This window comes from Ahaetulla prasina, chromosome 5 (assembly GCF_028640845.1).
Source record: "Ahaetulla prasina isolate Xishuangbanna chromosome 5, ASM2864084v1, whole genome shotgun sequence".
NCBI classification, from domain to species: domain Eukaryota; kingdom Metazoa; phylum Chordata; class Lepidosauria; order Squamata; family Colubridae; genus Ahaetulla; species Ahaetulla prasina.
In genome coordinates, this window is record NC_080543.1 from 108061198 (window position 1) to 108081579 (window position 20382).

A 20382-nucleotide genomic window follows, 5' to 3' on the forward strand; every position below is an offset into this window, starting at 1 on the left:
ATGTAATATTATTTTCATTTTCTTATCCTAAACGATTGTAACAGGAGAGCTGTGTATGGTGGCTAAACTCTCATGCCTCTTAATAAAATGTATTAGTTGGGATAAACATAGTACCAAATTCCTGATACTTCATTGTGAGCAAGAACCTATGCAAGTCCTTATTCATTTATTTTTTTAACAAACATACAGGATATATTATGTTCAAAATGGTAAATAAAACGTTATCATGGTTAACAATGAGATATTTATAAAACCAAGTTAACTGATTAATATAGTAAAAAATAGGAAAGAGTTACCTGAGTTTGGCTGATCCTGGAAAGCTAAGCAAGAAGAATAGAATAGAATAGAATTTTATTGGCCAAGTGTGATTGGACACACAAGGAATTTGTCTTGGTGCATATGCTCTCAGTGTACATAAAAGAAAAGATACGTTCATCAAGGTACAACATTTACAACACAATTGATGATCAATATATCAATATAAATCATAAGGATTGCCAGCAACAAGTTATAGTCATACAGTCTAAGTAAGTACAAGATAATATTTGGATAGGAGATTCTCATGAAATATCTTGGCAAGAGGCCCAACAGGGGAGTTACTTCCTTTCTGGAAGAAGAAAACACTGTAGCACAACACATTCATATTCTTGTCAAGAAAATCATATGCCCACCTACATGAATCCCCAGGAATTGAAATTAACTTGAAGGAAATTTTGCTGTTAAAAAGCAAAGCGTGACACAGCAATAAAACAGGAAAGTGATCAAAAACAGGCTTGAAAATCCTCTGAAAAATTAGCTTCAAGTAGCTTATTCATAGAAAAGTACTTGTCTAATCCAGGGGTCTCCAACCTTGGCAACTTTAAGCCTGGTGGACTTCAACTCTCAGAACCCCACAGCAAAGCTGGCTGGGGAATTCTGGGAGTTGAAGTCCGCCAGGCTTAAAGTTGCCAAGGTTGGAGACCCCTGGTCTAATCAGTCGAATCTAATCACTGAACTTATTTAATGAACTTAAATGTTTCACTACTATACCTTGGCGGGAGGAGAGAAAGCGGGGGGGGGGGGGAGAGAAAAAAATTCTCATGTCCAGTTCTTTGCTGACAGAAATTATTGCGAAGGGAATGCTGGCCCTCTAGTGTTCAAAAGATGAAAGATACTTACAAAACAGCTAAAATCTTCAAATCTAGGAGTAAGTATATCAACACATGACTCTTTAATATTGCTATCATTTTTAATCTTCAGCCCCTCAAATGGGGTTTGAAGATGAGCGCCACCATTACAGGCTCAGAAGCCTTGGGGAATCTCAGAAATCACTGCGCACAGAGTCTGCAGGAACACAACAACCATACGCCATCTTTTCCACTCAAGGCCAAGGAAAATAAATAACTTAAATATACCTCCTACAATTGCAGTTATTTGTCTGGCTGTCTGCAAATAAATAAACTGATCAATCAAATAAAATCCTCATAATTCCTGTGAGGGAAGGCGCTGAAAGGCCACCAAGCTGTTAAGTCATCTTTCTCTTTGAAAGCCTCATTAGTACAGATTCAGTCCAGGATAAAGGAAGAATGGATAAGAATATTTTGGGGGCGGAATCATCTAAGCTTTATGGAGTTGCAGTACCTCAAATAATTCAGTTAGCTGAGCTGTAATTTCAAGCAGGCGACAGCTCAGTCAGAAATAAAGTGGAAATTTGGCTTTATGGGGGAGCAAACCCTAATTAGAGCAGATCTAATGGAGTTTATGGAGGTAACCATGGCTTCGGGCTGATGTTCTCAGATATGAACATCCCCCAGTACATTGACTTATTAGAAAGTGCAAACTACTTTTTATTGATATGGTCATGGTTATGAAATCTTTGATCGTGGTGTTTGGTATAATGACAAACATTCAGGTGACGGCTTGGATGGTGCCATCTGAGTTAATCAACTGTATTAAGCAAAAGTGTGGGTTTTTATATAAACCTATAGTTTATTAAATATGGCTTAGCAGTACAGAACAGAATAACAAAGTTGAAGGGGCATTGAGGGTCTTCTAGTCTAACCCCCTGCTTAGGCAGGATATCCTATACCATTCCAGACAGTGGCTGTCCAGACACTTCTTAAAAGCCTTCAGTGATGGAACACCCACAACTTCTGAAGGCAAGCCATTCCACTGATTAATTGTTCTCACTGTCAGGAAACTTCTCCGTAGTTCTAGATTGCTTCTCCCCTTGATTAGTTTCCATCCATTTTTTCTTGTCTTGTCTTCTGGTGCTTTGGAAACTAGGTTGACCACTCTCTTCTTTGTGACAGCACCTCAAATATTGGAACACTAGCATGTCTCTCCAAGTCCTTCTTTTCACTAGAATGCAAAATAAATTCCTGCAACCCTTCTTTATATGTTTTAGTCTCCAGCCCCCTAATCATCTTTGTTGCTCTTTTCTGCACTCTTTCCAGAGTCTCTACGTCTTTTCTATAATATGGTATCCAAAACTGGATGCAGTATTCTAAGTGTGGTCTTACTAAGGCTTTATAAAGCAGTACTAATTTTTCACATGGTTTTGTTTATATCCGTCTGTTAATACAATTTAGGATTGCATTGGCTTTTTTAGCTGCTGCCATAATCTGCTGGCTCATATTTAAGTAATTGTCCAATAGGACTTCAAGATTCCTCTCTCACTGTTAATGCTATTGGCCACGGTTTACCTAATTTGTAGCTGTATATTTGATTGTATTTGCCTAAGTGTAAAACTTTACTTTTCTCTGCATTGAATTTTATTTTGTTCGATAGGACCCAGTGTTCAAGTATGACGAGAAACATCTGGATCTTGAGCCTATTCTCTGGGGTGTTGGCACAGGGTATAAAGCCAGGCAATTGTGGCTGTTCATTCAATTGATCTTGCTGAAGTAATCAAGACATAGCATAAAGTATCATCTCACCCACAGAATACTCCCTGTATGTATGGAAGCTTAATTATGCAGCAGTAGCTTGATCTGCAACACAAAGCTACAGAAATGTTATGGGGTTGGGTTTTTTTTGGGGGGGGCATGTTTTCAAATGCAAAACTTGATACCGCATCCTCCTCCCTTAAAAGTCAGGAAAATTCTTCAGATTAAGAAGAAGACTGACTGAATTCCAGCTACCAGTATTTTGCTGGGGAAAGAATTAGACATATTTCCTGCCAGTTATATATTGATCCTTAAGCCAAGGAATTACACCAAAGGGTTTCTTAATAGTTTATTAGTACTTCTAAAACTCCATGAGAAACCAATATCTGGCTGAATGTAAATGGCAGATCAGCATGATTATTCTGGCCTAGAAGCACGAATGATGCTCGGGGAAGAATTAAAAGACACAGCATGTCCAGCTGCCAACTTAGGAGCCAGCCGGGCAGGCAGGGATCTCCAGAGCACTGCAGTGATGTCTGGCAGATGGCAAATGCAGCTTTGTCCACAAAAGTGCTGTCTAATTTCTCCTTTTTTTTTTGCTTCTCAACCTGCTGTACTTTAGAACAGTCTCCTCTGCACTGTGGCAGATGGGGCCAGATGGTTTGCAGTGCAGAGTATAAAACCGGCCATAACAGTTGACTTTCTTCCTTGTATCTCTTCAGCTAATGCCAAAACCCAGGTCTTCTTTAAGAAACAGGGATTGAAAAGTCTAGCAATAAAAAACATGAGCAACAGAAATATACTACTATGTTTTCGGGGCCCTTTATAGACATCTATTGTATGTCTGGTTCTTAGATCATTATCGATCTTAGATCATTATTGATTCTTAGGTTCTTGGTTAGGCATAGCTCATATGTCCTTGTTTGAAATTTGCTGCTGCTGCAATGAGATAATGGCAACCAACTGGTACCAGTTGAAGATACCCTGGAAATGTCCAGGAAACAGGCTAATAAAGAGTGTGAAATGATGGTCCACAAGAACATCTGCAGTTCTTCTGATCATTGTAAACCTGGAATAAAAAATTCTGTAACATACTTTTACATTTGCAATGTTTGATTCAGCTCACATACAGTACATGATTTTGAGAAACTGTACGTAGTTGCTTATGAAGAAACAAAACCAGCTGGGCTGCACTTAGATACTGCACCTATATGGCAAACTAATATGTTGAGAAAGTACTTTGCTTGGCTACTTTTTAGATTAGCCAAACATGCAGATACGTAGCAGTTAAAACCTGTTTGCCTGTTTACTATTCAATTTCTCAATTTTGTGCAAAAGGCTGCTGCTAAAGAAAAAGCCATGGAGCTGAGTGGGGAGAGGAGGAGAGACGACCTAAGAGGCTTTGTGATCAACTGCTTCCATGTAGCCAATGACAATTGTGAGATCTATGCAAAGCTTCCTATAAATAGCCTTTTCCTGAAAGGGCTGTAATTCACATGGGTCAAATCACTTGGAACAAAACCACAACCTCTGATCTATAGGTTTTTTAGTAGAAAACCTTAGGGAATCAAATTACATAAAGACTTTTGCCTTCAACTAAGTGAACATTCACAACTTTTCCTGTTACAGAAACCTGATTTGTTTTAGTTTCTGCTAGATTTTTTTTTCACATTTTAAAATTAAATAAATTGCAATTATTACTATAGTATATATAATAATAGGGTTGGAAGAGACCTTGGAGGTCTTCTAATCCAACCTCCTATTCAGGCAGCAAATCTTATGCCAGTCCAGACAAATGGCTCTTCTTGAAACTCTCCAGTGATGGAGCACCAACTTCTGGAGGTAAACTGTTCTACTGATTAATTGTACTCACTTTCAGGAAATTTCTTAGTTCTAAGTTGGATCTCTAAAGATCTTCTATCTGTTTCTAATTGTCCTGTCCTCAGTTGCTTTGGAGAATAGTGTGACCTCTTCTTCTCTGTTACAACCTCTCAAGTACTGGAAGACTGCTTGGTCTTCTCTTCCATGGTCCTTCTCTTCGCCAGACCAGACATATCTAGTTCCCCCAATCATTCATCCTATGGTTTAGCCTCCAGACCCGTTCTCATCTTTGTGGATCTTTTCTGCACCCTTTTTTGAATCTGAACATTTTTTTGTATCATGGTGACCAGAATTGGATGCAGTATTTCAACTGTGGTCTCACCAGTGCAGTATAAAATGGTATTATTTCTTCATGTGATCTTGAAACTGTCTCTCTCTTGATGCAATCTAAAATCTACTGTTTATCTATTAAGCTATTCTGGGTTACTACTGCTTTTTGGTTGAGAAGTATCCAACGTGTTTAAAATAAATGAGATGAAATATAGACATTGCATCAAATAATGTATCAAAACCACTGAGAATGAAATTCTAAGCAGCCAACCACTGAAAGCAACTGCCTTTTATTGACATTATATGTCAAAGTATATTTGCTAGAGGTTTAAAAAGAATATTTGTAGTAATAACTAGGAAAGTTTCTGTAATTCAGCATAGTATTGAAAGTCCAAGAAAGCGTATTTTATAAATCTGAATATCGCTCCTGTTTTTTATTTTTTTTCTAAAAAATATTAAGTTAAAGTAGACATAAAAGAAAAGACAAATAACTATCTTTGACAATAGTAGGAATGATATTTTCTGAAGGTTTTTGATGTAATCTAGTTTTAACAACAAAATGCACAGGTTTAGTAAACAGATTGTAGGAAGTTTCCATGTAAATGTTAACTCTAAACAGCAAAACATACACATAGACAACTACATAAAGACAGTAATCTGTGACCAAAAATAATTAAATGCAATACAAGTCTGTGGATACATATCTTTTGGTTAAAATAAAACCTGCATTAAGAACAAAAGCGTGCATCAACCTAACACAAGATTGTTAGTTTTGCTGGGACTTTTATGTCCATAAGGCTCTTGGAGAACATGGACACTTTACAGTTTTTAGGTTTTTTTAAGATGAACTCTTATGTTTCTGGTGCTTTCAAGCTGGACTTGTCATAGTAGTGCAACATATTTTCCATAGGAAATGATGGTAGTGGCAAAGATCTCACCCCAAAGATGCCACTGTTGGAAAGCAGATACAAAACCCTACAAACACTATTGTCTATGTGAAGGCATCAGAATCCTTTTTCTTCCTCCCCATATATTTAATTGTTTGACAGAAATAGCAAGATGGCTGTTGTTTGTTCATACTACATATGACGTTCATCATCTATAGTTTGGAAACAAACATTCAAAATACTCAGATGCCTCTGTTTATAGCTCAAAGAAAATTCCAAAATGCTCGGAACAGATTGTTTCATATTTGAAACAGCAGTTTTACACCCAGAACACGACATTTTGTGAAATTTCATACATTAAAGCGTCAAATATAAAATATTTTGCACACCATTAAAGCACAATGCAAAGACATACAAAAGAAGGTCACACTTTCTGGAGGAACCATTAACTGATCTCATATTCTGATCAGTTATGATGCCTGATAAACTTTATCCTTCACAGACAGATTGAAGAAAATCTTAACTCTTCCATTTTGTATTTAAAAACCACCTGGTTCAAATTTTGAACGAGTGATTGTGGTGAAGGTAAAAGCACTTCAGAGGTAGTAAAGACATACTCTTCATTACTGTGGCCAATACAAAACTAAAATTAGGAAGATGGGCTATTTGTCTTTGCTCTTGAGATGAGAGATAATGATCCCTGTCAATTGCTGGATTTTTATTTCTATAACCGATAATTGAGTAGTTGAAACAGAGCAGTGATTAGAGCCAAGTTTTTCTCCAGCCTTCATAATCTTTAATTTTCCCCAATGCTCATGTGTCTGGCTCATTTTTTCTATGATACTTAGATGCATAATGAAGGTTCATAATTGTGTGCTCCTATAATGTTCATTTGATGTCATTCATTAAATATCTGGAATTCAGAATCCTTATAAATAGAATCGTAGAATTGTCAACTATTTTCTTTTCTTAATGCATTATTTCATACTTACCTTAATAGTGATTGGTATCAAAGTATTGTTTTTAAAAAAAGACATTTCAAGCATGACTAGAAAATAGATTACTTACAAGAGCATACTTTAGTTAATCTCACATAATATACTTAATGATTAAGTATATAATGTATACTTATATATAATACTATAATAACTTTTAAATACCGAGTTAGAAATAATCTCTGAGAAAAACATGTTAATTTCTAACAAGGATAATGAAGCACAAAATCAGATTTCTTTCTAATGTAGGCCTGCCATGAGTCTTATACCCAATATAATATAATGAACTTACATGTATGTATGTATGTACGGAATGTAGCTAAGTAGTTATATCTACACTAGTTATTTTTTTTTCTTTTCTAATAGATGATAGATATTAACAGAGATGAAAAAGCAGGGAACATATTAAACACATGCATTGATAAAAATCAGTGAATTTCAATTAAGCACATTATAAAAATGAACAATGAAATCTTATTTTTAAACCAACCACATTATGCTTGCATATTAAAATATATTGTAAAACAGAAAACAAACAATCACCTCCTTCTGAGTTAATACCAGATTATTAAACAACACAAATATTGATGGGTAGAATACTATAGAAAAAAAAGTCAACATTGTTGCCATTTCGTTTAAATGATTATTTTAGGGCAAAGGAAATCCTGACAATATCAGAGAAAGTATTTTCACACTATCTCTGTATGTAAACTTTAACACAAATCAAATGCATGAAATATTGTTTGTTTTCTATGATCAAATGATGTACATATACAAGGATACCTGTGAATTAACCTATGAATACTATTTATCTCAATAAGAGAAGCACAACCTGAGGTCAGTGTATTGCATGGTGTCCTCAGAAATTTTCCCAAAATTGCTACTAAAACTGCAATATTTAACTTGAAAAAAAGGGAAAATTATAAAATACACACAGAGTAATCCTGTTAACCATATGTAATAGGAAATAATTTAACTAAAATAAATATAATAAAATTAAAATTATCTTAGTTTTTATCTTGGCTTATTTGTTTTTGGGATTACAGTCCAACCCAAACATTCAACATGTATCTTAGCTTGAAAGAAGTCACCTACCCTGACCTAAACAAAAATATTCAGTGATGTGAAACATTAGCAGCATGTCCATACCAATATTCTCTTTGGGGTGCTTTTACTTCCACAACAATTGTGTCCCAGCGTCTCTAAATAAAAATGTGTCCTCATAACTTACCTATACTATTAAAATAGTAAAATATCAGCCTGGTACACATCATGACATGTTGTATTTTACTATTAGTCCTGTGTTGCTGTTTCCCAAATTTTAGCAAGCAGCAATATACTTTCAGACAAACCTGACATTTCAAATGTTCACCGAGAAACAATATTGAAAGTCTGCTGGAAAGTAGGAAGTCCTGCCTGAGAGCCTGAAGCGTTTCTCATGATTTATGGGAACAAGGCCAAAACTCCTCTATTTTTTCTGAACATTTATGTTGCTCATTAATAATCATGGATGTTCAAAATAAACATTAAATAGTAAATCTTGCCAAGTTGAAGGACAGTGAGTTCCAAGGCTTATCTTGATATCAACAATCAATTAGAACTGCTTATTAAAAAGCAGCAATGTCCAGAGTTGCTATTCCTTCACAGTTATGTTGCATAAGTGTGTCTTTGATAGGAACCGTTTCCCAATCAGATCTCAAGCAGGTCTTCTCCACTCTCGTCACTCTCTACAGTAAGTTGCCTTGTCCACCACTTCTTAACTTCTGATCCACATGAAGCCACATCTGACATAGGATTCATTTTGCACACAACAGATTTCATAGTTGTCCGACCACCAATTCTTATGTTGACTGAAGACACTGAATGGCTTATTGGTTTTGGGGCTAGGAAATGAAAGAGAAAAAATATTTACTACAAACAAATCGTCATCATGCTAAGCAATTCTGGTATGATGGAAAGTGGATTTGTGGCAAAATATTTGCCAACTCTGAAGCCTAATGAAAATAAATAAATATATTTATTTTATATATATATATAAAATTAATTACTCAGTAACACCAAGAAGAGGAAACACAATATTAACTCCATGGATTATTTTCTTTGGTGAGAGAAATTAGAAACTTTTGGTTCTACGAACGTAAGGCTTCCATTATATATCTCTTGTTACCACACTTTCTCCTCTCTTGAAGTCGAAACATTTCTCCGGTTAAATCTACATAGAGGAGTTCCCCAAGAACATAATTCCACCTCTCTGAGTTATTCTGTACTGACAGGTACTATATCTTGCCAGGTGCTGGATGTAAGCCAATAAGCTATAGAACTTTATATTTTCATATTTTTTCTACAATAGTGAAACTGCTTTTATATATAACTTAAAGTTTTCATATATTAAAACAGCATTATTAACAATTGGAAAACAAAATTTTAATAAACCCATGCCCAGTCTATTTAGTGCATTAGTGATTAGAGTATTGAACTGGGAGAGGAAAGACTGAATTCAAGTCCAATGTGGCTAAATTGGGCCACTTACTTTCTCAGACCATCATATTTCACACTGCTTTACTTGGAGAAAAAAAATTACCAGAGAAAGGTGAGTGTCCACAGGACACAATGTAAGAATAGTACAGGAGCAACTCAGTAATGATGGCAGTTGGGATTGGAATTTCCGTTGCTAAGCAACGTGGTCATAAAGCATGACATCATGTGACAACGTTGCTTAGTGATGGCAGTTTTGGCCTTTCTGGTTGCTGTTATTAAGTGATACTCGCAGTCTTGTTAACTGCAATGTCTTGACCTCAATGTCAGCTTGCCCACTGACTTTGCTTGTGGGAAGCCACCAGTGAAAGTCACAAATAGTAATCATATGACCATGGGATAGTGTGACCTTGTAATTATGAGTGCCTGGATCGTGATCATGTGATAGTGAAGAACTGTGACAGCTGCAAATATGAGAACCAGCTGTAAGTACTACTTATTCAATATGGTTGTAAGTTTGAATGGTTGCTGAACATCATTAAACGAGGACATTTATTGGTAACAATAATGAGAATGCTAACAATGTAGATTTTTACCAATATATATTATAAATATATACCGGTACTAAAAAGATCTTATATAAAAATGGCATACTATAAACTGGTTTTTCTTTCTTTCTTTCTTTCTTTCTTTCTTTCTTTCTTTCTTTCTTTCTTTCTTTCTTTCTTTCTTTCTTTCTTTATTAGATTTTTATACCGCCCTTCTCCCGAAGGACTCAGGGCGGTGTACAGCCAATTAAAAAACAATAACAATATATAATTAAAACAAAGAATTAAAAAACATATTCTATAGTCGGCCAAAATTTAAAATAATTAAACTTAAAAACCCTTAAAATTCGTATAAATTACAACCCCAGTTAAAAGTGATATTTAAAAATTTAAGCCAGTCCCGCTTGAATAAATAAATGCGTTTTCCTCTTGCGGCGGAAGGTCCGAAGGTCAGGCAATTGACGCAAGCCAGGGGGGAGTTCGTTCCAGAGGGTAGGAGCCCCCACAGAGAAGGATCTTCCCCTGGGGGCCGCCAGCCGACATTGCTTGGCGGACGGCACCCTGAGAAGTCCCTCTCTGTGCGAGCGTACGGGTCGGTGGGAGGCATGAGGTAACAGCAGGCGGTCCCATAAGTACCCGGGCCCTAAGCCATGGAGCACTTTAAAGGTAGTAACCAGAACCTTAAAGCGAACCCGAAAGATCACAGGTAGCCAGTGCAGTCTGTGCAGGAGTGGTGTTACATGGGAGCCACGTGTGGCTCCCTCAATCACCCGCGCAGCTGCATTCTGAACTAACTGAAGCCTCCGAGTGCACTTCAAGGGGAGCCCCATGTAGAGAGCATTGCAATAATCTAAGCGAGAGATTCTTTAATCATTCCAAGTTTGAAGTTCTGCTCTTTTTAATTGTAAGTTTACAGAAGATATTTTATGCATTTAAAACAGTACATAAAAACATAAGCAGTGCCCTACTGGATCAGACTCTGCAATCTTTAACAACAGTGGCCAACCTTCCTGACAAGGAAGCCAATTAGACTCCAAGCAGATGGCCCTCAGAAGCCTTGCCATCAAGGCTAATAGCCATTGATCCTCATGACTTCTATGAATTTGTCCAACTCTTTGTTGAAACCAGTCAAGGTGGTATCCAACACTGCATCTCATGATAGCCGTGGATTTTCAAGGTGTGGCTTTTATGATATTAGCTCTCTGAATCTATAAAGCTTAGTTTTTTATAGCCCCAAAATCTTATTGCTGTTCTCACTTATTGTCATTGTTCATGTTATTCTGTGTTGGGATAATAATTAGTCATTGTAATCAGTGGTGGTATTCAGCCGGCTCTATCTGGTTCGGATGAATAGGTTGCGGCTGCTGCAGGAGACTCTGCCCACCTGCCCGGATGTCATCATGTCCCATTTTTGATGCTCTGTGCATGCACAAAAGGTCCTGCACATGCGCAGAGGTGGCACGCATGCTCCCATTTGTGAACCGGTAGCGAAGGTAAGGGAATATCACCACTGATTGCAATCATTATTTGACTGTTGAACAATTTGAGTGGCAAACATTATTCTGCCATAATCCCAGTTCAGCAGAACATTCCCCATACTCTGTATTTAAAACATACAGTATTGATTGAACAATAGATTTCTATCCAAGCACTTAAGAGCTAGGATTTTCCTCTTTCCTTCTGGTGTCACCAAAGGCTTAACTGAATTAAAATTATAGATTCTACACAAATGCTATAATGTAAGAACTGCCATTCTGAGTTGCAGCTTTATGTTGCTAGATTGCTTGGCATACCACATCTCCCATAAAGGGGTAGGAATGGGCACAGAGAAGATATGAGATATGCTCGAATGGGGAGCCCCCTGTACCCAAAAGCAGCTGAAAAGCTTCCTTGGTTTCACTAACTTCTACCAGTAGAGCATTCTGGCATTTATGCAAATTGTGCTGCCAATCACCAATCTACTCAAAACAAAAAGAAAGGGAAAATCCAGGCTGGGGCAACCACTCAAATGGTCCATGGAATGCCAGGCAGCATTTGAGAAACTGAAGCAACTGTTTGTGGCTGAGCCCATCCTTAAACACCTCAATCCTGATGAATCGTTCATCATCCAAGCAAACACCATTGATGTCACTGTGTGTATATCCTCCTCCGAAGAACCAATAAGGACTCCTACAATCATTTATTTATTTATTTATTTATCAAATTTTTATACCGCCCTTCTCCCGAAGGACTCAGGGCGGTGTACAGCCTAAATAAAACACAATATATATACAATTAAAATCAAAATTTAAAATAAAACATATTACAAAAAGGCCAATGTTTAAAAATTTAAATTTTAAATTTTAAAAATTTAAAACCCCACAACAATAAAACCCAATTAAAATGTTAAAAAACCATTATGCCAGTCCAGCTTGAATAAATAAGTATGTTTTTAGCTCACGGCGAAAGGTCCGAAGATCAGGCACTTGGCGTAGGCCAGGGGGAAGTTCATTCCAGAGCGCCGCTGCTCCCACAGAGAAGGCCCTACTCCTGGGGGCCGCCAGCCGACATTGTTTGGCGGACGGCACCCTGAGGAGACCTTCTCTGTGAGAGCGTACCGGTCGGTGGGAGGCATAAGGTAACAGCAGGCGGTCTCGTAAGTACCCGGGTCCTAAGCCATGGAGCGCTTTAAAGGTGGTAACCAAAATCTTGAAGCGCACCCGAAAGACCACAGGAAGCCAGTGCAGACTGCGGAGCAGTGATGTTACATGGGAGCCACGAGCGGCTCCCGTTACTACTCGCGCAGCCGCATTCTGGACTAACTGTAGCCTCCGGGTGCACCTCAAGGGCAGCCCCATGTAGAGAGCATTGCAATAATCCAACCGAGACGTGACCAGAGCGTGAGTAACTGTGCATAAGGCATCCCAGTCAAGGAACTGGCGGACCAAGCGAACTTGGTAAAAAGCCCTCCTGGAGACGGCCGCTAGATGTTCATCAAAGGACAGCCGTCCATCCAAGAGGACGCCCAAGTTGCGAACCACCTCCTTTGGGGCCACTAACTGCTTCAACAGTCAGCTGCGGGTGCAGCTGACTGTACCGGGGTGCCGGCATCCACAGCCACTCCGTCTTGGAGGGATTGAGCTTGAGTCTGTTTCTCCCCATCCAGACCCGTATGGCTTCCAGGCACCGGGACAGCACTTCGATAGCTTCATTGGGGTGGTCCGGGGTGGAAAAGTACAGCTGAGTATCATCAGCGTACAGATGATAACTCACCCTGAAACCACTGATGACCTCACCCAGCGGTTTCATATAGATGTTGAACAGGGTAGGCGAGAGAATCGACCCCTGAGGCACCCCACAAGTGAGGCGCCTCGCGGACGACCTCTGCCCCCCTGTCAACACTGTCTATCATGTGCCTATACCTCAAAGAAACTCTCTAACACAGAGCACAAGTGGGCAATATGTGAAAAGGAAGCCTGTGCGATGCGATGGGTATTATTCACACTTCTTGTAGGGGAGTAAGGCTCCTTTAGAGATCTGGACAGATCATAAGAATCTGGAAGCACTGAAGACTCCCCCAAAACTGTCTCCTAAACAAGTGAAGTGGGTGCAATACTTTAATCAGTTCAATTTCACCCTGCATTACTTGCTGGAGGAAAAAATTCCTGGCAGATGCGCTCTCAAGAACACATCTTGAGGTGTGTATAATTCACTTTTCAATTTTGGCAAGCATTTTTAAAGCTCTTGGGGACACCCCCCCCCAAGGATTCAGTTTCTCTTATCATCCCCAAAGCAATGGTGCCTGTGAACACATGAATGGCATGCTGGCGCAATACCTTCATTGTTACGTCAATTACCAACAGGACAATTGGTCAGACTTTCTCTCCTTTGCAGAGGTCACTTATAACAATTCTATACACAGCAGTACCGGTTTCATGCCATTCTGTGTGGCCACTGGCAAGAACTTTGTTGCTGTGCTGGAGCTTTAACAATCTCCCAAAGCTAGCTTGAATGAGTAAAATCCTGTAACACGATGGCCAGTCATACACAGGGCACTCGAAGATGTGAGAGACACCCAGAAAAAGTACACTGACAAAAAGAGATCACAACAAAAGGAATTTGAAGTTAGAGACAAAGTATTTCCACAAAATTCCTGCAATCCAGACAACCCTTGAAGAAACTTGAGACCAAAATACGCTGGACCTTTCCCCATCATTAGAATCATCAACCCAGCGACCGTGGAAGTAAAGCTATAAAAAAACTTTCAACATATCCATCCTATTTTCCACTGTAGCCTTTTAAAACCTGCAAACCCATCGCCCTTGTGTCCCATAACAAAGCTACCCCCACCCCCTATACCAGGGGTCAGCAACCTTAAACACTCAAAGAGCCACAAAGGTCCTAACCAGAAGCCCCCCCAACAGGCTCAAGCTCAATCCCTCCAAGACAGAGTGGCTGTGGATGCCGGCATCCCGGTACAGTCAGCTGCAACCGCGGCTGACTGTTGGGGGCGGGGCATTGGCCCCGACGGGGAGGGGGCGAATTTGGGCGCCCTCCTGGAGACGGCCGCCAGATGTTCATCAAAGGACAGCCGTCCATCCAAGAGGACGCCCAAGTTGCGAACCACCTCCTTTGGGGCCACTAACTCGCCCCCAACAGTCAGCTGCGGGTGCAGCTGACTGTACCGGGGTGCCGGCATCCACAGCCACTCCGTCTTGGAGGGATTGAGCTTGAGTCTGTTTCTCCCCATCCAGACCCGTACGGCTTCCAGGCACCGGGACAGCACTTCGATAGCTTCATTGGGGTAGTCCGGGGTGGAAAAGTACAGCTGAGTATCATCAGCGTACAGATGATAACTCACCCCGAAACCACTGATGACCTCACCCAGCGGCTTCATATAGATGTTGAACAGGGTAGGCGAGAGAATCGACCCCTGAGGCACCCCACAAGTGAGGCGCCTCGCGGACGACCTCTGCCCCCCTGTCAACACTGTCTATCATGTGCCTATACCTCAAAGAAACTCTCTAACACAGAGCACAAGTGGGCAATATGTGAAAAGGAAGCCTGTGCGATGCGATGGGTATTATTCACACTTCTTGTAGGGGAGTAAGGCTCCTTTAGAGATCTGGACAGATCATAAGAATCTGGAAGCACTGAAGACTCCCCCAAAACTGTCTCCTAAACAAGTGAAGTGGGTGCAATACTTTAATCAGTTCAATTTCACCCTGCATTACTTGCTGGAGGAAAAAATTCCTGGCAGATGCGCTCTCAAGAACACATCTTGAGGTGTGTATAATTCACTTTTCAATTTTGGCAAGCATTTTTAAAGCTCTTGGGGACACCCCCCCCCAAGGATTCAGTTTCTCTTATCATCCCCAAAGCAATGGTGCCTGTGAACACATGAATGGCATGCTGGCGCAATACCTTCATTGTTACGTCAATTACCAACAGGACAATTGGTCAGACTTTCTCTCCTTTGCAGAGGTCACTTATAACAATTCTATACACAGCAGTACCGGTTTCATGCCATTCTGTGTGGCCACTGGCAAGAACTTTGTTGCTGTGCTGGAGCTTCCTTAACAATCTCCCCAAAGCTAGCTTGAATGAGTAAAATCCCTGTAACACGCATGGCCAGTCATACACAGGGCACTCGAAGATGTGAGAGACACCCAGAAAAAGTACACTGACAAAAAGAGATCACAACAAAAGGAATTTGAAGTTAGAGACAAAGTATTTCCACAAAATTCCTGCAATCCAGACAACCCTTGAAGAAACTTGAGACCAAAATACGCTGGACCTTTCCCCATCATTAGAATCATCAACCCAGCGACCGTGGAAGTAAAGCTATAAAAAAACTTTCAACATATCCATCCTATTTTCCACTGTAGCCTTTTAAAACCTGCAAACCCATCGCCCTTGTGTCCCATAACAAAGCTACCCCCACCCCCTATACCAGGGGTCAGCAACCTTAAACACTCAAAGAGCCACAAAGGTCCTAACCAGAAGCCCCCCCAACAGGCTCAAGCTCAATCCCTCCAAGACAGAGTGGCTGTGGATGCCGGCATCCCGGTACAGTCAGCTGCAACCGCGGCTGACTGTTGGGGGCGAGTCATTGGCCCCGACGGAGAGGGTGCGTAACTTGGGCGTCCTCCTGGACGAACGGCTGTCCTTTGAAGATCATTTGGCGGCCGTCTCCAGGAGAGCTTTTTACCAGGTTCGCCTGGTACGCCAGTTGCGCCCCTTTCTGGACCGGGATGCCCTATGCACGGTCACCACGCCTCGTGACGCCTCGCCTGGATTACTGCAATGTTTCTACATGGGGCTCCCTTGAAGGGCATCCGGAGACTGCAGTTAGTCCAGAATGCGGCTGCTGGTGATAGAAGGAGCCCTCGTGGCTCCCGGTGACACCTATCCTGCGCAGACTGCACTGGCTACCTGTGGCCTTCCGGTGCGCTTCAAGGTGTTGGTGACCACCTTTAAAGCGCCCATGGCATAGGGCCGGGCTATTTACGGGACCGCCTTCTGCTACCGAATACCTCTCACCGACCCGTGCGCTCTCACAGAGAGGGACTCCTCAGGGTGCCGTCAGCTAGGCAGTGCTGCCTGGCGACGCCCAGGAAGGGCCTTCTGTGGGGCTCCCGCCCTCTGGAACGAGCTCCCCCCAGGACTTCGCCAACTCTCGGACCTTAGAACCTTCCGTCGTGAGCTTAAAACACACTTATTTAGGTGCGCAGGACTGGACTAGGTTTTTTAGATTTTTAAATTTTTGAAATTTTAAATTTTATATTGATTTTAATTGGTTTTGGTAATCAGGCTGGTTAGAATAAGTTTTTTATTTGTGTTTTAATCTGTATTTATATGTCCTTTTTATATGCCTGTTAACCGCCCTGAGTCCCTCGGGAGATAGGGCGGTATACAAATGTGATCAATAAATAAATAAATAAAATTCTGGAGCTGACCGGAAGTCCAGTTTCCCCCACCATAGAGTCTCCTCCTAGCATGGCATCCTTTTTCCTCTACCTGTCCTAACTGAAAGTCCTATCAATTGCGGAGCTGACCGGCGACAGGGAGCCACAGCAGAGGGATAAAAGAGCCACATGCGGCTCCAGAGCCACAGGTTGCTGACCCTTGTCCTATACTTATTGAAGGAGAACAATTTGATATCAAGAAGCTCCTTGACTCACAGACACCCAGATGCAAATTTCAATACTTAATCCTCTGGAGAGATTTCCCACCTTCTGAAACTGGGTGGCTTGACACAAAACATGCATGGTCCCCACACCTGCTCCGTAAATTTCATAACTGATACCCTGATAAACCCCACTAAAATCCTAATCATTCATTTCTTTTCTTTCCCTAGGTTTAGCCCTTTTTCAAGAGAGGTAGAATGTCAGAATTGTCATCTTGAGCTTTGCTTTGCTTTGCTTTGCTAAGTGTCAGTCTGCCATAGACTATGAGGGGAAGGAGCTGCTGGGGAAACCAAAACTACCTGTCGTGCCTTCCCGAGACATCTGCTCATCGTCCCAGGGCCTGGGAGAGGAATGCAACATCTCAGCATCTAGCCCGCTGATGAAGGGAACATTACCAAAACAATTCCTTTGAATGTGACTGGACAATAGGGAGATAATAAGAGAGAGGAATGGGAAACGGAATATTAACTAGGGAACTTTTGGTGCAAACTTTTTACAGTTGCTTTACTGTAATCCACTTGGCTTTTAATAAAAGTATACCTTTCACTACAAATGGAGTCAGGGGTCTTTCTTTGCTAAGGGACCGAGTCAGGATAGGCCTGACAATGAATTTAGGGGTCCATTTCTTATGGATAAGTAGCTTTCAAACTATGGCTGTAAGAATAAGGTGTTGATCTGAGAGGAAAGGTTATGGCAAGATACTTTTTCAGTCTGCATAAAATAGACTAATATTAGAATAGTTTGGTGTACCAAGTAGTTGAAAATGTGCCCCAAGTGATTCAGAATTCATTTCAATCACGTAGTTTCTTTTGAGGCATAGGAAGCTTAAAATTGGCTCATGTTAGGCTAGAATATGAATCAGAAATTTCATTTCCTTTTCTCATGAGAATATATTTGACATGTTGCCATAAAATGCCGAGGATTATCATGCATAAGATAGGTAGTCATGTAACTTTTCTAAATATAACTAAACATTCTTTTGATGATTTTCAGAGCTGTATCTGATAGATTTCCAAAGTTCATTTGTACTCTCTTTAATATATTTAGTTTGTACTCTCTTTGATATGGAAAGCTGTTATATCTATATTCTGAAACCATATCAGTTTGGGAATGTGCTTTATACCTTTCTTCACTTACCAGATGGCAAACGCCATTGTCCAAGCTTTCGCTGAGGTCGACCAGTATCACCAGAATCTTGTCGATATCCACCTCTGTCAGAAAGCGTGGGGCTAAGCAGCTGCTGTTCACTACTTGTCTGAATAGAATGAGAGAGAAAAGGAATTAACACTTGAAAAAAACAAAAAGGAACTTTGATTTCTGGCCCTTATCTCACAAATGATGCAGTTGAAATTTTGTATAAACCTATCTGTTCAGCCCCCATGTAATTTCTTTTTTTTATTTTTATTTTTTAAAAATATCCATATTTATTATTATTGGCAGATTTGAATGCAGATTTCTCAAATGTATGTGTGTGTGTTAATGTTTTCTGTGCATGTTTTTTCATATGTAATTTTCCCAATCGATTTTGACACATTTCATGCAAATATAAATATCCATATTTAAACTCTAAATGTTGCTGTCTCGTTTAGATACTAATAGAATCTGTTGTGGTAGATCAAGCCATTTCATTCCCATTAATATGTGTTTTCTTTTACATCCCTAAGTACAACTTATCGATACTATTATTTATTGCAACATTTATTGCTAGAAACATTTTAGGAAAATATATTCCAGAATATGGGTTGTTTATATCTGAGGGTTATAATATTCCCTTATGCATAATGAATCACAGAAATTATGGTTTTTTAGGCCTCGTAAAATTGAACATAAAAATTATATAAAGCATAGAATGAAGAAGTAAAAGAAAGAAAAAGAAAAAAGAAAGAAAAGCAAGTTTCCATGGCCTGCAAACAGTCCTTTACATATATTTTTGGGGCAGGAATGAATGGAAAGGTCTGCTCTTTTACCAAAGGGCTTTAGATCTGGTGGGTATCTACCAAATATGTCGTGGTCAGATGCAGTTGAAAGTTTTCTCGTATGTTGTGTACTATCGCACAGACTCATGCTTTTTCCTAATGCTTCTAGGCCATTTTTGGGTGGTGACTTCAAGTCAATGTTGACTCCTGGCAAATTTCTGGATAAGTCCCTGCAGTTTTCTTGGCAATATTTCAGAAGTGTTCTACTTAGAGCGAGGGTTGAGAGAGAGAGTGATTGGACCAAAATCATCCAGTGGGCTTCATGTGGGACTAGAATTCATGCCCTCTCTGTTTCTAGACTGATGCCTTAATCATACACCAAAGTGGCTCTCTTTCTAGGCCACTGGCTGAGAATTTTGAGAACAACAATAGGGATGAACCCATACCTCAGGCTGTGCATTGTTATCCTGGTTATTAGCATTCATGTCTTCACTTGGCTGTGTTGTCTCAATGCTTGGTGGATTTAGGAAACGGCTTAATTCCTGCTGCTGACTCTCTCGGAGGCTGTGGATAATACTGCATGACTGCTGTTGTTTCTAGGAAAATACGACACACAATTTGTTTTCTTTAAAATTTCTTTCCAAAAAGAAATATAGAAGGGTAATTAATGGTGATGGTAGATGAATGGGAGCTATGGCTTATCATTGGTGACAGACTGAGATGATAAGCATTTTCTTCACACAGTCGCTAGGGGCTGAACCTGAGTTGATGGTATAAAATCAAAGTATTTTTTTTCAAAAATTAGGCTTCTCTTTAAAATGATGTTTTTCTGTTGTAAGATACGCATACTTTAACTTTATTTCTGTTTTCAAGAGACTGTCCAAAAAAGTTATTTAAATTTAAATAATAAAAAATGTTTTCCGAACATCATCCAGAGGCAATTGAAGTATATTAGCTTCAATAATTTTTAAATTAGACAATAGATTAACAAAATAGCAATGGGAACTCTTACAAAATGATCTGTGAGGAGTGGAAATGGATCAAACACAGGAGACATTGCCTACAGAAATCCCCTTTTGTTCTTCTTTGCTCCTCTCATAGAGAAAGAGATTGGAGATATTTCTTCCAACAGAACATAGAGTAACCAAATTGAAAGGGACCTTAGAGGTCTTCTAGTCCAATCCCCTGCTCAAGCTGGAGACCCTATACCATTTCAGACAAATGGTGGCTCAGCAGACTAAGTCTGTCTGTTATTAACACAGCTGCTTGCAATTACTGCAAGTCCCACCAGGCCCAAGGTTGACTCAGCCTTCCATCCTTTATAAGGTAGGTAAAATGAGGACCCTGATTGTTGGGGGCAATTAAGTTGACTTT

General features: G+C 40.0%; 1 protein-coding gene across 1 annotated transcript in view; it reads right to left on the minus strand.

Moving 5' to 3' along the window:
• Nucleotides 1–5311: 5311 nt before the first annotated feature.
• The window catches only part of NALCN (sodium leak channel, non-selective), a 463243-nt gene continuing 448172 nt past the window's right edge, over nt 5312–20382 (minus strand). Inside the window, exons 43-45 of the mRNA XM_058184759.1 lie at nt 19455–19604; nt 18230–18347; nt 5312–8783 (exon numbers count right to left, since the gene is read on the minus strand). Of these exons, the coding sequence (XP_058040742.1) occupies nt 8590–8783; nt 18230–18347; nt 19455–19604 (462 nt within the window). The 3' untranslated portion in view covers nt 5312–8589. The remainder of the gene's footprint in view (nt 8784–18229; nt 18348–19454; nt 19605–20382) is intronic.